Source organism: Papilio machaon, chromosome W, assembly GCF_912999745.1.
Source record: "Papilio machaon chromosome W, ilPapMach1.1, whole genome shotgun sequence".
NCBI lineage: Eukaryota > Metazoa > Arthropoda > Insecta > Lepidoptera > Papilionidae > Papilio > Papilio machaon.
This window is the reverse complement of record NC_060015.1, coordinates 5059559-5076620: the sequence shown is the minus strand read 5'-3', so window position 1 is coordinate 5076620 and position 17062 is coordinate 5059559. Positions and strand designations below refer to the sequence as shown.

The 17062-nt window shown below is 34.2% G+C and overlaps 2 protein-coding genes across 2 annotated transcripts in view; one reads left to right on the top strand and one right to left on the bottom strand.

The window, feature by feature from the left end:
* The first annotated feature begins 13425 nt into the window (after positions 1-13425).
* Positions 13426-17062, top strand: part of LOC123722970 (RNA pseudouridylate synthase domain-containing protein 1-like) — a 35756-nt gene continuing 32119 nt past the window's right edge. Inside the window, exon 1 of the mRNA XM_045685518.1 lies at positions 13426-13667. Coding sequence (XP_045541474.1) covers positions 13635-13667 — 33 coding nt within the window. The 5' untranslated portion in view covers positions 13426-13634. The remainder of the gene's footprint in view (positions 13668-17062) is intronic.
* LOC123723352 lies at positions 13898-15162 on the bottom strand. Its single transcript, XM_045685932.1, has one exon. The coding sequence runs from the start codon at positions 14939-14941 to the stop codon at positions 13973-13975; it is 969 nt and encodes a 322-aa protein (XP_045541888.1). The 5' UTR covers positions 14942-15162; the 3' UTR covers positions 13898-13972.

Genomic DNA, 17062 nt, shown 5'->3' with positions numbered 1-17062 from the left:
TATTTTAAATTTTTGACCATATAAATAAGGACGGAAAGTTTTAACTGCAAAAATAATAGCTAAAAGTTCTTTTTCCGTAGTAGAATAATTACCTTCAGGCTTGTTAAGCGTTCTAGACGCATAGGCGATAGGTTTATCTTTACCTATGTCACCTTGTGAGAGAACTGCACCTATGGCGTAGTTAGAGGCATCCGTAGTTAATACAAACGGAGCAGAAAAATCTGGATATTGAAGCAGTGGTGCCGTGGTAAGCTTATCTTTGAGAATTTGAAATGAACTGTCCTGCTCAGAGGTCCAGTTAAAAGGAACGTCCTTCTTTAATAAGGCCGTAAGAGGCTTGGTTAACTTAGAAAAATTTTCAATAAAACGTCGATAATATCCGACAAGACCTAGAAATGCTCTAATTTGTTTTACATTGACTGGAGTTGGGAATTCAGAGACAGCTTTTACTTTATCAGGATTTGGAGAGACACCTTTGTCGGTGATGATATGACCTAAATATGCAACTTCACGACGTAGAAATTCGCATTTATCTGGTTGAAGTTTTAAATTGAATTGTCTGAATCTATCAAACACTAATTTAAGCTTAGACATGTGAGATTCAAGATCATGTGAGTATATGATGCAATCATCTAAATAAACATATGCGTGAAGACCTTGAAGACCGGATAAAACCGTATTCATGAGACGCTGGAAAGTGGCTGGAGCATTCTTTAATCCGAAGGGCATCCTAGTAAATTCGTAGTGCCCAGACATGCTAGAATTAGTACTAACAGTGAATCCTGTCTTTGGCGCATCTTTGGCGCTCATCTTCAATTGATGAAAACCACTTGCTAAATCCAGTGTGCTGAAATATTTGGAATGACCTAATTGGTCTAGAATATCAGTGATAAGAGGCAGTGGATAACTTTCGGAAACAGTGGCATCATTAAGTTTACGATAATCAATAACAATTCTCCATTTCTTTTTGCCAGAGGCATCCATTTTTTTCGGGACAACCCATACTGGGGCGCTCCAGGGCGAATTAGAAGGGCGAATAATGTTTTGTTCTAACATTTTCTGAATTTGAGTGTCAACTTCGTTTTTGTGACATTCAGGAAATCGATAAGATTTTACATGAATAGGAGGCGTATCCCCTGTATTGATATTATGCTCGATTGCGTTTGTGAAGGATAACGGTTCACCTTCGATATGGAAAATATCAGAGTACTGAGAGCAACATTCGAGAAGAGACTTTTTCTCTTCTTCATTTAAATGAGAACAGCGAATTAAATTTAGTACTTGATTGAGACGATTTGATTTAGTAGTAGATATAGTATTAATATCGCGACATTGATCTGAGTTAAAATTATTGTGATCTAGAAAAGTCAACTCTACATAATAGTCTTTGACTTCAATATCAGAATCAGTTGTATTTAAAACTGATATATTTATTTTACCATTGGGTTTAATTTTAACAATGGAATTGGCAACGTAAACACCTTTACATATGACGTGATGCAATACCAGAGCTTCATTGTCGGGACAATGTTCATAAATGTAATTTGATATGCCGCATTCAATAACCGTTTCAGAGCGCGCGGGAATTATGTAAGTTGGTTGTGTATAAATAATAGGTATAGAATATTTTTTTATTAATAAAGACTTTGAGGCGTAATTAATGTTTGCTTTAAAGTAACTACAAAAGTCGCTACCAATAATGCCGTCGTAGTGATCTAAGTTGACGTCATCGGTAGTAACGTGAAATTTGTAATGTAATATTTCATGACATAAAATAAATTTTAATTGGAATGTACCTAAGGTTTCGACCAACTGCTCTGAGTTATTAATGCCTTTTAATTTTACTTTTTCGGAAGAGAGATTTGGAAATTGTTGTAAACTAGATTTTTTTATTATACTGATACTAGCTCCTGTGTCAATTAGGAAGCATAGCTGCTCTGTGGCATGTTTAGTTTTAATAAAAACATGAGGTAACGATATCTTTTTATTGTTAGCATTTATTTCGCAAATAATTTCAGAGTTAAGATTTGATAAATTAGAAATAGTAGATATAGTAGAACTCAATTGCTTTGATTGAGATGTATTTGATTTAGTAGAACTCAACTGCTTTGGTTGAGATGTATTTGATTTAGTAGAACTCAACTGCTTTGGTTGAGATGTATTTGATTTAGTAGAACTCAACTGCTTTGGTTGAGATGTATTTGATTTAGTAGAACTCAACTGCTTTGGTTGAGATGTATTTGATTTAGTAGAACTCAACTGCTTTGGTTGAGGTGTATTTGATTTAGTAAAAATAGTAGATTTAGTAGAACTCAACTGCTGTGGTTGAGGTGTATTTGATTTAGTAAAATTAGTAAAATTAGTAGAATGTATCGTGTCTTTGCATATATACGATTTCTTAAGACACGAGTCGGAAATCGCGTTTAGTTTAAATTTTCATTAAAATCGCACAAATGTAATCCCGCCTTAACGTTTGAGTCATGCGGTGTACATTGTTCCGGTTTTGTAAGCGATGCATTTTCGCGACGCTGTTCATTGAATTTGCGCTTGCGACATTCCGCGATCGTGTGACCTAAGTTTTTGCAATATTTGCATGACTTAATATTAGAGTTTATATTGGAATATGAGTCACGTTTTTTATAATACTTGGTGTTATAATTTGAATTAACATGAAAGAAATCTTGCGGTTGCTGTTTATTTACATTATTTTTTTTTTATTTTTGAAACATTCTGAGGGATTATGACCTGATTTGTTACATATGTGACAATGTTTTTGATGTTTAATTAAGTGTGTTTTTGATAAATTATATAACTTTTCTTCCTCTATAGCATGTTGTACTGCCTCGTTGAGGTCAGTCGGGTTCCTACACCTAACAATGGTTGATATTGATGAGTTTAATCCCAGAAGGAAGGTATTGAGTGCGAGATCTTCCATAGCCGCTATTCGACCCGCAAGTTCGCCCTCATTTTTGCAACTATAATGTATATCTGACTGTATTCGGGTTAAAATTGATTCTAGCCTCAGAGAGAATTTAGTAACGTCTTCTGTGCTAAGTTGTTTGCAGTTTTGTAAGTCTAACAATAAATGCGTAGAATGTTTTTTCTCTCCAAATGTACTTCTAAGGAATAATTTTATTTCTGACCACGTATTAAATGATTTTAGACTACACGCTATTTTAGCTTTTCCGTCTAATTGTGAAATAATGAATTTGCATAAAATACTTTGTTGTTCTGCTGTTGCTAAAGACATTGCATTGTCGCAGTCAGTTAAAAATGCGGGGAGCAGATCTCTGTCCCCATTATAAGGTTTAATGAATTTAGTAAGAACTGAGAGAGTAACTTTTTCCGTCATGATTGCTTTGGAACTTTCTGATCTAGTAGGTGCCATTAGCATTTATGCAATTTGCGGATAGAATAGAAAAATATATGTTTATACACACAAAATTCACAAGAAATGGTAAATCATAAAAATAAACACATCAAAAATGGTAAAATACCAAACAATAAAAATAGTAAATAATTAAAATCAAAATTGGTAAAATATTGAAAATAGTAGAATGTAGAAATATTATAACATTTGAAATAAGTATAACATCAGAAATGGTACAACATTGAAAATAGTATAAAATTTGTAAAACTTGTAAAACTTGCACTTCTGAAAAACTTGTATCAACGTTGTTTCACTGAACACAAAATAAATAATTTAGAATCACTCACTGTATGATGATTAGAAGGTGTGGCTTCATGAGGAGTGATGGATTGGTGAGTCGAGTCGCTAACTCGCCTGCAGCGGGCTCACGCTGTGTAGTGGAGGCTGATCGTCGTGCAGCGGATCGGAGTTGCGTGGAGCGGGCTCACGCTTTAAGCGGAGGCTGACCGTCGTCCTAGTAGTGTCTTGGTAGAGATCAAGACGCAGGCTTGAACTAGTCAAGGCTTACTGTCGATCTTGCAGTGCCGGAGCCGGGATTCAGATGTCAGAGCCTTAAATGTTAAGACTTACCGACATCCCACACTTCTGACACCAATTGTTTTGCGGGCGGCGCTGGGGTTCTTTTTTAAAAAGAAAACCCAAAACTTTTCCACACACTTTTTAATTGAAAACTTAGATGGTCTCCGAATCCGGGTTGTCACCTCGAGCTCTAGCAATCGACTAAAATTATTTGTTTAAATTACTTATAAAGAAAGCTATATCTGCTGATGGCAGATATTGCACAATAATTACAACAATGGAAAACTTCGTCTTCAATATATTGCTGATTAATCAATACGTCCATACTGCGAAGGGTTATAACAGTACGAAACATTTAAACGACTCTAGCCCTAGAGGTGGAACACCGGGAAGTTCCGCGATTGTACCAATGTGTTTTTCTATTTACATATGTACATTTATCCGATGTTCTTACTGTGAAGGAAAACATCGTGATGCTGCACATATCTGAGAAGAAATTCAATGACATGTGTGAAGTCAACTCGCAATTAGCTGTGGTTGACTATGACCTAGTCATCTCTAACTTGAGGTAGGCTCCGAACCCCTCAATGGGGATGTATAGTGAGCTAATGAAGTATAAAGGTTGTCAGTTTGAAGTGAGAAGTACCGATTGTCTGCTCCTGCTGTAGTTGTGCTCGTATTGCTCTCGCTCGAGCTTGCAGTTCCAACAATTCCAGTACAGTGAGTCCAGCACGAGATGCCTTACTCTTCTCCGAATTATCAGATGCCTCTGATGATGATTTACGTTTGTTTTTCGTCTTGGTTTTGTGACGGCAGTGCTTGTGCTGTAAATACACAAGGATAAGGGTTCATAGATTTTTTTAGTACAAAATGCAAAGGAACAATCACCTGATATTGTTAAAAAAAACAATCTCAAACAAAATGCACTCAAAAGTAACATAAAAAAAGAATTTCAAACAAAATGCATTCAAAAGTACCATAAAAAACAATCTCAACAAAATGCACTAAAAGAAACAAAATAATGACATGAAAACTTCTTTCTTTCTTTCTTCTCTCTTTCAAAAACCCTCTAAACTCTAAAGAAAGTTCTCTTCTTTCTTGAAACATGTCTATATTGAAAAATTATTGTTATTTCGCAGTCGGTGTCGGCCGAAGTAAATATAATTTAATACATTTTATATTTGAGATGTATGAGACATACTTACGTTTATGTCCCTACTTAGGCCGAAACCGACTCCAAAATAACAATAATTATACAATATAGACATGTTACAAGAAAGAAGAGAACTTTCTTTAGAGTTTAGAGGGTTTTTGAAAGAGAGAAGAAAGAAAGAAGTTTTCATGTCATTATTTTGTTTCTTTTTAGTGCATTTTGTTTGAGATTGTTTTTTATGGTACTTTTGAATGCATTTTGTTTGAAATTGTTTTTTTTTATGTTACTTTTGAGTGCATTTTGTTTGAGATTGTTTTTTTTTGAAGTCGGCTATTTTTTTTTCTTAAAATTTTTGTTTTATTTCACAATTTTTAGTGAATTTGAAGTTCAATTACAAATTTCCTTAATACGTATGGGGAAAAAAATAAGACAAATAAAGAAAAGGACTTTCCTATTTAATATGTGTGTACTTCAATTCAAAAACTAATTTACAATGCAGCAGATAACCACTATTCCTTTAAACAATGAACTAATTATCAAAATCGGTTTACAAATTGAAAATTAACGAACTAAAACATCGTAGCTTGGCTTTAATTTTGTCCAGCCGCGCGCCGCAGTAGCATTTTTCGAATGCGCGTAGTTTTTATTAATCATTTAATATTGTTCGCAGAGTATGTTTTCTTGAACAGTGGAAGTGGATTGCCATAGAAACACTTGTATAATTTGAAAAGAACGTTTATTTTAACTTAATAAAACTTTTACATATTTTATAAACCGTGTACTTATCTTGACACTTGCACAAGAAGGAAGAACCACAGATTAACAAACTTGTTTTTTAATGAATTGAGTGTTGCCTTTATCCAACACACCCCCTCAACAATCAATTCAATTTTTTTTTTCTTTTATATTATACCTTTAACATTTTTACATGACACCCCCTTAATAAGTACAGTTAAGAAACTTAATTAATATTCTTTGACCAACTGGCTTCTTATAAATGAATAACAAATATATAATACTTATTTTACTATACAATCTCTAAACTTCTCAAAACATTGCTTGCCTAATGGCTTTGTAAACATGTCTGCTACATTCTCATTTGTATTAACATATGTCACATTAACTTCACCATTACAGACCTTTTCCATTATATAATGATATTTTATATCTACATGTTTTAATCTTTTATTACTGTCACTAGATGATGAAATTTTTATTACACTTAAGTTATCTTCTAAAATATTTATATAAGTATTATATCCAAAATCAATTAATAATTGCTTAAGCCAGCAGCCTTCAGTTATAGCTAAACATAATGCAATATATTCTGCTTCACAAGACGACAATGATACAGATTGTTGTTTTTTTGTACCCCATGAGATAGGACAATTAAATATATAGTATATAAATCCAGAAGTTGATTTTCTGTCGGCTATATCCCCAGCCCAGTCTGCATCACTGTAACCTTGTAATGTTATATTGTTATCATCATACTTATACACTAATGACAAAGAAATAGTACCTCTTATATATCTCATAACTCTCTTTAAACACTTATATAATGCCATACTTGCACAGTTTAAATATCTACTAAGAAATCCTATTGCTAATGATAAATCAGGTCTTGTACAACATGCATATAACAAACTACCTAACATGCTTCTACAACTACTCTCAATTTCTTTGCTTTCTGGTTTATCTCTCTTTAACAATTCAAAATTAAAGTTTTGCTCTAGTGGTGTAGACACTGTTTTACATTTATACATATTATATTTAATTAGTAAAGATTTAAGATATTTTTCTTGGTTTATAACTGTTACAAAATTTTTTATATCTTGTTTTATACTTATACCTAAATATGCATTTGCTATTCCCAAATCTTTCATATTAAATTTACTACATAATGAATTTTTAAATGTTTTTATCTCTATATCATCATTTCCAAAATAAATTAAATCATCTACATATAACAGTAAGTATATAAACTTGTCATTTTGCTTTCTAAAATATAAACATGGGTCATTTTTGGATCTAATGAATTTTTCTTGTAACATGAAATTATTAAATTTTTCATTCCAATAACGGGGTGATTTCTTTAAACCATACAAAGATTTTTTAAGTTTTACTATTTTATCATTATGAAGTTTCATAAATACCTGTTCTTTAATTTCACCATGCAGGAAGGCTCCTACGACATCCATCTGGAATACAGGTAACCTCTTCTGTACTGCAACTGCCATCATAGTTCTGAAAGTTGTTAAACTTGCAACAGGTGTATATGTATTGTTGTCACAATTCTTCTGTTCAAAACCTCTTGCCACTAGCCTGGCCTTGTATAGTTTGTTGCCATTTGTTTCTTTTATTTTAAAAACCCATTTGCTACTAATTACATCTTCCTCTTTAGGTATATTTTTCACCTCTTCCCAGGTTTCATTTTCTTCCAGTTGTGTCATTTCCTTTTCTATGGCCTCTGACCACTTTACTTTTTCAGGACCAGCCATCGCGTCTTCATATGATATTGGCTCTTCGCCTAGACAAAAAAGGTTTGTTTCATAATCTTCCATCCATTTCGGTGGTTGTGTTTTTCTTTTTTGTGATTTAACTTCTTCCTCAGGTAAGATATTTTCTGTTTCAGGTAAATTTATTTCATTTGTTTCCGGTATGTCATATAATTCACAATCTGTGTTTTCTTCTTCTGTTTCAGATTGGATTGGACCTTCTTCATTGAATGAGTTTATATTGTCATCCTCCTGTTCCTCTTCTTCAGGGTCATCTACAGGTAAGTCTTCTTTTTGTACATATTTTTCTTTATTTTTATTATCATGTGTCTGATACTTCTTTTTAATTACTACAATTTCTCTTTTTAATTCTACATCATTTTTCTTCGGTAAGTATACTCTATATCCTTTGCTTGTTTCTCTTATATTAAATGGTAGCTTATGTTGTTTGCCTTGTAAACATGATATGCATATTTCTGAATCATTTTCTTTATATTCAATATTGTTTTGTTTCTGAATGGTCTTCACATACTCAATATTTTGGTGACCTAACTTCGAATGCCACTCAGCGAGTCCACTATTTGATTTACCAACCATTGCGATATCTGATTCATATTTAAAATTCATTAAAAACATTTTACCTTTTCTGTATGCAATTGCTTTAATTAAATTATCTTTTATAAAAGTGCATTTCTTTTGATCACACATCATTTTATAACCTTTATCCATTGCTGCCGATGATGAAAATAGGTTAACTTTTATTTCTGGTATAAATAAAACATTGTATAAAATTGTAGGTATCCACTGTTTTCCATTGTAAGCGCTTAAGTGTATTTCACCTTGACCAAGAGCTTTTATGATTGAACCATCACCAATTATGACTTCTTTTGGCACTGATAAAGTTTTATAGTTAACAAACATATTTTTATTCTTGCACATATGTTCTGAGGCACCACTGTCCAACACCCAGTATGTCTCTTTAAAATTGTTTGCACATGAAAAGTTTATTGCCGAGGTAATGAATGCATTTGTATTACTTCTTATATTGTCATCTTTTTGGTAATAATTATTTTTATTTCTGAACCAACAATCTTTTTCTTTATGATTAAACTTTTTACATATTTCACACTGTTTATAATTTTTAGCACTGTTTAGATTGATCATGTTTTTCTTACAGTCTTTTTTATAGTGTCCGACTTGTTGACATTTAAAACATTTTCTTTCACTGTTTCTTGATTGTGTAGATAACGCCATTTTCTTCTCATAATCATTGTTGCGTTGCTCTTCTAGCATCAATCTTGATATTAATTCAGATAATTTTCTGTCTGCCATGGGAACTGAATCCCAAGCTGAAATGAAATGTCTAAAATTTTCTGGCAAAGAACTAATAATTTTAGTGATGAGCATAGATTCAGGTATTTTTCCACCTGCTTGATTTATTCTATTTGCCAATTCTTCTAACTTTGCTATATATAATGATATTTCTTCATTTTTTATATATTGAATTTCAAAAAATTTTTGTTGCAAAATATGTAATGACGTGTCTGATTTTGATTCATATATTGAACACAACTTTTCCCATATTTGTTGAGCAGTTTCACAATTTGACACTTGTAAAATATTTTTGTTGCTCAGTCTTGTTACAATTATAGATTGTGCCTTTGCGTCTCGTGTCAGCCATTTTTCATCTTTTCCGTCATTTAAATCTGATCCGTTTACAACACCAAATAATCCTTGTGCTTTTAATATAACACGAATTTGAAATTTCCAAGACATCCAATTTGATAATCCTTCCAATAGCAATATATTTTGGTTTTCTGAAGTAGCTTCCATTTTATATACCGTTTACCCGGCTCGTTCTTTTGACCACGCTTTACCGCGCTATTGTATCTATTGCAATCCAGTATTCTGGGCCCATAACCTGTTCGCAGAGTATGTTTTCTTGAACAGTGGAAGTGGATTGCCATAGAAACACTTGTATAATTTGAAAAGAACGTTTATTTTAACTTAATAAAACTTTTACATATTTTATAAACCGTGTACTTATCTTGACACTTGCACAAGAAGGAAGAACCACAGATTAACAAACTTGTTTTTTAATGAATTGAGTGTTGCCTTTATCCAACAAATATCTTCCAAACTATTGATCAGAATTACATAGTTTAAAGGCTAATGTAATCTGCATTTAATACTCTAGCCATCAAACATATTTATTTGGATAAGGATTCATATCGAATATAATATAATAGCGCCGTAAGCTTACGACGCTGTTTTTCATGTGCATTTTAATCGAAGTTTGTTCACAATAACATGGTTTTTGTGAGACATCCATAGATGATAGATATATGTAGGTCTGTGGTTTCCGAACGAAAAGAATGATAGATCGATAAGATTGAGATGCATGAACGATTGATTGATTATAACGAGATGGATGTTGTTTGGAATTAAAATCAAACTTCTTCGGATAGCTTATATTCGTGTAATTAAATTTTTACAAATTTTGTAATGACTAACAACGTTAAGTGTTAAGAATGGTAATTAAGTATTAGAAGTAGTGGCGCCCCGTAGTGGTCTTAATGCATCAACATCGTTGCGCGCCGGCGAATAGGATGTCCGTATATGATCTCTGAAGTTAGTCACGAGTGATGCGTAGACAGATGTATGGGAGTGAAAGGGAGCGAGAGTGCGTGTGAGTTGAGTAAGACGAAGACGTGAACGGCAAGTGTTTAATGTTAATTTTAAAAACGTGTGAATAAATTAGTAAGTGAAGAGAAATCTTTTATTTCTGCCCACCATCAAGACCACATATATGCCACCTAAGACTTTTATTTAGCAAATTTAAGGATCTATAATTACTCCATACATCATTTTAATGTAGGTCATATAGTTTGACCTACGTAAGCCCAGAAAGCAAATTTGTGCTATTCATTGTAACGCGATGTAGCATTTTTCGTTTCCGCGTAATTTTATTCTTACGATATCTCCTAAACTATTAGACAGAATGATATAGTTTCAAGGGCAAATATAATCTACATTAAATTCTCTTGATAATGAACATAAGGGTACCATACTTACATAAGGGTTAATACTGAACTTGAATAATAGCGTCGGAAATAGGGCATGAATTTAATTAATGTTTCTAAAGAAAAAAATGGTTATTGTGAGAAAACTATAAAAGATAGATATATGCTATCGCGGACTTTTATTTAGCACATTTAAAGAGCTACAATTCGCCATGCATCATTTTTTTTGTAGGTCTTATAGTTTAGCCTACGTAAGCGCTGAAAGCAAAAATGTCCCTAATTTTCGCAACAAATTTTGCTATATACAATAAAACTACACTACTACAATAAAAGCTATATTCAAAATCTATTAGTCTTCTAGTTATTTAAAAAAAAAAAAAAAAATGGGACCCATCTGCAAGCACTTCCTTTCGATTAAAATAATTTTTATCAAAATCGGACCACCAGGGGCGGAGATTCGCAGTAACACACATAAAAAAAAAATTCAGTCGAATTGATAACCTCCTTCTTTTTGAAGTCGGCTAAAAATAGTAAGTGTGTAATAAGCATCTAGAATATTCTGTATATCTAGATTTTATAGGTAGCTGTTGTTCTGCTATTTTAGTAAATTCTAGTGATCGCTTGCTCTATTACTATACCTTATTAATATTATAAATGCAAATGTTTAGATCAGGGATCCCCTAATTATTTTGGACAAGTGAACCCCTTTTCCAAAATGAACTGTTACCTCAGACCCCCGCACATGGTCAAATTACCTACTTTTAAGATCAATTATTATTATTATTCATTCTGACTGAGGTCAGTAAAAGAAGACAGAGTGAGATTTACCAATGTTCTAAGTTCGATATTGACCTCAAACCCCTTTGGGAATCCCTGGTTTAGATGGATGTTTGTTTTTTGGAAGGTATCTCTGGTACAAATGTAGAACATAGTCAGGAAGAACGTTTAATTCCGCGCGGACGTAGTCGCGGGCGACAGCTAGTTAATCTATAAAAGTGTCAGATGCCTATTCTATGTTATATGGACAGAAAAATGATTACAATAGAATACAATTATTTTTTAGTAATATCTAAATTACAGATTATAAAAGAAAGAGTTATTAGTTTTATTAATATTATTTTTAAAACAGTTTATTGATGGTGCCATCACTAGGTTGTCTGGAAGTTTGTAGAGAATGTGCAGGAAAAGGTTATTTCTCTATTCTATATAACAAAATCCACTTACAATTCTGATCATTTAAAAATTTATGATAAATAAAAAAGAATATCTCCAAAACTGACAAACTAACCAAATAACTATACTAAGTTTTTTTGTCAGTGTCATTTTTGTTCACACAACTCCCTGTACACCACACAAAACCCAGAGTGGTAGGCAGAAATCACGGACTTCCATTTGGAGTGAACCAAATGAACCTACGCAATCCACTTTTCGCCATTTCGGGAGACGGAACGTGACGGGTAGCAAGCCGCGTCGCCTTCATTTTCTCCTGTGATTTCACACATATGTGCGGGTTGCACCACAATGTTTTTATTCATTGTACAAACCTTGGGTAAATGTAGATATGTAAATCGAAAAACACATTGATTCATTTGTGTTAAATTTTGGCAAATAACAATAAAAATTACTTTTTTCTTCTTTCCACTCCCCTGACTCAATATTTCTTCATCTGAAGATTTGCTATCAAGTGATATCGTCTCAAATCATTCCAGAGATGAAACGCTGGATGTTTCTGTATCACTCGGTGGATCAGCTCCGTCTAATATAGCACAGAGATGCTTCGAACTGATGCCAAGAAGCTAAAACAGAAACAAAATTGTATACAAGTGACAAGTGTTAAGACAAATGGCATACAAGTAATCAACTTTCTAATAAATCTAAAATAGTAAAGTGATCACTACCTTTACTCATCTTCAAGTAGTAAAAACGCACGACAGAGGATACAGAAAAAAGATATTTCCCCTTTCCATACTTCGCTTCTCCTGTCAAATTCAGTAAAACTTCCCTTTAAAAAGGGTAGGAAGGCGAAGAGGACTACAATTGGCCTCTGAAACGCACATTAAGACTGGTAATTCCAACCAGTATTGGACCGGTTAGACAGGCAATGCAACAACAACATGGTGTTGCGGACTTTACCACTTTTTAAAATATAACGAAACGCACTCAATATTAACATCCTTACCTCCTCCGTGCATAACTCTTGTAGATCATTTAATGATATATGCTGAACACAATACGGCGCTATGGCTTTCAATTCCTTAGCTTTAAGCACCGAAAATACTTGATGCATTAATTCCACTCTATCGTGAATGTAATACGTTAAATCACGATCTTGTATGTCGGGAATAGGCGCGGAAGTCTCAGGGCGCTTCTCTTTTATTCTGTGTTTTCTTGAACGTCTCATTTTCTTAAATTTATCTTAATTTTTGTACTCCAATAAATCTATTGTAACTTTTCATGCGACTATTAAGTTAATAATTTAAAAATTCACAACATTATATGCAAAGACATTTGGATATTGATTGTTAAAATTTGGTAGTATTATATGTCATTGCCAACTGTCAAATTGTAGTTTTGTTTTGATTAAAAGGTTTGTGTTCAGAAACTTGAACAATTACCCTTGTCACAACTTCTACTGTACATTTCCTCTTAGTACAAAGCAATTTTATGAAACAAGACAATATTAATAAACGCAAATAACATCTTTTTTTGGAAAACTTGCAATAATAAATAGGAAATAAGTTTTCTTTCACTAAATTCGATTTATACTTACAGTAACGTTGTATTTAAGGTAGTTTGTGGTTTGTGAACATACGTTCAATTATAAAAGGTAAATAGTACTTTTCTTGTACGAAGTTAATCAAAATTTTATACTATTTGCGAAAAAATCATTACGTACTTGACTCAAAAATCAAGAACTTTAATGTTTACACGGTTTATGTAACCCCGTAATTATGGCCGTGGTAAATTTGTATAAAAATTAAAATTTCCTAGTTGTAAACAAGCCGTATGACATGTACATAAATTCTGATGATGAAAATGAAAAGGTATTGCAATTATTTATCAGTTATAGATATATCTTTCATCTACTTTTACTTTATGCAAATATTAATTTAAGATGTAAGGTTGTGTTTACCATTGTTCAGTACAGAACAAGAAATAAAAAACTGCTTGCAATTAGGTTAGATGCGATTTTATTGAAAGGTAGTGTTACATGTTAGGGCGTGAGTGCGAGAATGAAAGGAATGAATAGAATGACAAGAATGAGTATTTGAATGACGTTCCCGCGCCGCTCCGCCAGGTGCGTGAAGTTTGGCGCAGACATCCTCCGGGGCCTTGAAGGAGACATCCTTCAAGATAGGTCTTCTTCCGGGGAGGGAAGAAGGCATAGGCGATTGAGTGCTCTTCGAACGGTTCCATGAGAAGTCACGACGTCAGCGACACGAGGGACATCATCAGGGCCAGGATACAACCTGTTGACTCGACCGAGGCGCCAACTTAATGGAGGTGTATTGTACTCCTTTACAAGGACAAGATCGTCGATCTTCAAGTGTCTTGATTCAGTACGCCACTTTGAACGTTGTTGCAATTCCGCAATGTATTCGTTAGCCCAACGTTTCCAGAAATGTTGTCTTATCTGCTCTAGGTATTGAAACCTGTCGAGTCGATTGGTGTTGCAGTCAAGGAAGCTCGGTGACGGTAGTGATGTAAGCGGCCTGCCAATCAAAAAGTGTGCCGGGGTGAGAGGTTGAAAATCATTAGGCGAGGGACTGAGGGGACACAAGGGTCGGCTGTTTAGGATAGCCTCGATTTGAGCAAACAAAGAAGTTAGCTCTTCAAAGGTTAAATGACTATTTCCTAAGACCCTACGAATATGAAATTTAGCGGATTTTACTCCAGCCTCGGCTAAACCGTTGAAGTGAGGAGCGTAAGCAGGTGAAAATTTAAAATCGATACCTCGAAGAGCTGCATAATCACAAATAGCGTCAATATTTGACTGTAAAAAAGATGAAATTTCTTTAGACGCGGCAACAAAATTCCTACCGTTGTCACAGTAAATTAATTTAGGCAAACCTCTGCGAGCTATAAATCGTTTTAGTGTTAAAATAAAAGCATCTTTACTTAATTCGCTTACGGCTTCCAAGTGAACGCATTTGTAACGAAAGCATATAAAAATACACAAATAACATTTAGTTATTTTACATCCGCGGCCCTTTCGATCGCTGATCAAGAACGGTCCAGCGAAATCAGTACCAACGGTATGAAATGGAAAACCTGGGTCTACTCTTTCGTTAGGCATATCGCCCATTATGTTACTCATCGTCGTACCTTTAAAACGACGACAAACTAGACAGTTACGAGCTACCTTTCTTGCTAAGTTACGGCCACCAAGAGGCCAATAGCGGTCTCTAATTGAAGCTAGAACTTGTTGGGGTCCAGCGTGTAAAAGACGCTCGTGTTCATTTTGAAATAAAAGTTTTGTCAATAGATGATCAGATTTTAAAATAATAGGATGTCGTTTGTCATAAGAATAGGCGGAAGAAGCGATTCTACCTCCTGCGCGAAGAAGTGCATCCGCGTCAAGAAAGGGATTTAAGGAAGAGAGAGATGACTAAACCGACTAATTTCATTAGAAAAGATTCATTCTGAGCTTGACTGATAATAAACTGTAGGGATTTATTAAGTTCATCCACGTGCAGACAGCCAGTTAGTTTATTTTTAGGATTACGACAGTTGTGTAAAAATCTAATAACTCTTGCATAAGTTCGTTGTAAGGTACGAAATTTAGAAAATCTTTTAAAATCTACCACAGGAGACGTCGTTATCATTTCCGCTGATAAAGTAGAAACCGTTTTCAACTCTGGCAAATCGAAAACAGGTGAAATTTCTTGAGGCCATAAATAATCGGGTTGCGAAAGAAAGGAAGGGCCATGCCACCAAAGATGACAGCTTTCTACATTTCGTGGATCTACACCTCGAGACGCGAAATCAGCGGGATTTTTGTTGGTAGGGACGTGACGCCATTGAGACAATTGAGTAAGTTCTCCTATAGCAGCAACTCTGTTGGCAACGAAAGTTTTAGTTTTGTTAGGTGACCTTAACCAGTATAAGACCACGCTGGAGTCGGTCCAGTATATATGTCGATCTAAAGGACGACGCAAGGCCTTAGTAACTGAAATGCTAAGTTGTGCTCCGAGTAACGCAGCACATAATTCTAATCTTGGAATTGTAGTCGCCTTTAAGGGGGAAACTCGTGCCTTGGCGGTTATCAAATTAACTTGAACTTTATTATTTGCGTCAATAGATTTAATATAAATACAGGCGCCGTAGGCTTGCTGAGAAGCATCGCAAAAACAATGTATTTCAACTACTTTAGAATTTTGGATTAAAACGGGTCTTGGTACTTTGAGAGATGAAATACAGTGCAGTTGATTAGAAAATTTAAGCCAAGAAGCAAGAATATCTTGAGGGATCTCGTCATCCCAGCCTATTTTAAGAAACCATAGTTTTTGAATAAGAATTTTTGGTTTTATTGTACATAGGGAAAGCAATCCAAGAGGGTCAAATATTTTAAATGTAGTAGATAAGATCGATCTTTTAGTAATGTTCTCAGGCGGGGAAAAATTGACTTGAAAATTTAATTGATCTGAAGAAGGAGACCAACCGATGCCCAGAGTGCTTGTAGAATTGCTGATAATTAAGTTACCTTCTTCTGGATTCATCGAATCGGAAATAAACAACTCGGGAACGTTAGACCGGTATTTTCTTAAATTAAAACAACCTTTTTTAAGTTCATCTGACACAGCGCGCTGAATGTGACGAAGCTCCGCGATGGAGTCAGAGCCTGTAAGCAAATCGTCACAGTAAAAATCCTGTTGTAATATATTTTTTATTTTATCGTCGTCACATTCCTCGCCCAACTGCCAAATGCATCTAGTACTTAAAAAACTCGCACTGGAAAAACCATATGTCACCGTATTTAAACGTAAAGTACGTAAAGGGTCATTTTCGTTTTCCCGCCAAAGAATAAGTTGTAGGTCACGATCTGACTCTCTTAAGCTAACCTGACGATACATTTTCTCTATATCGCCCGATATGATATATTTATACTGTCGGAAGCGAATTAAAATGTTGAAAAGTGAATCTTGTATTGTAGGCCCTTTCATTTGTAAGTCATTTACTGACAAACCTGACGTAGAACGAGCCGACGCATCGAACACGACACGTAATTTAGTTGACTCGCTCTTTTCTCTGATTACAGGATGATGGGGAAGAAAGAATGAATTAATTGGTTTAGGTACTTTAGATTCATTTAAGTGACCAAGCTCGGCATACTCGCATATGAAATCGGCATAGGGTTTTTTAAGCTCTGGTTGCCGTTTGAACCGCGCTTCTAAATTTAAAAACCTTTTTTGGCTAGTTGATAAGAATCACCTAAACA

What these genes read in the sequence shown, in the direction of transcription:
- LOC123723352 (XM_045685932.1), bottom strand. Translation starts at nt 14,941, where the DNA reads ATGAGTAACATAATGGGCGATATGCCTAACGAAAGAGTAGACCCAGGT.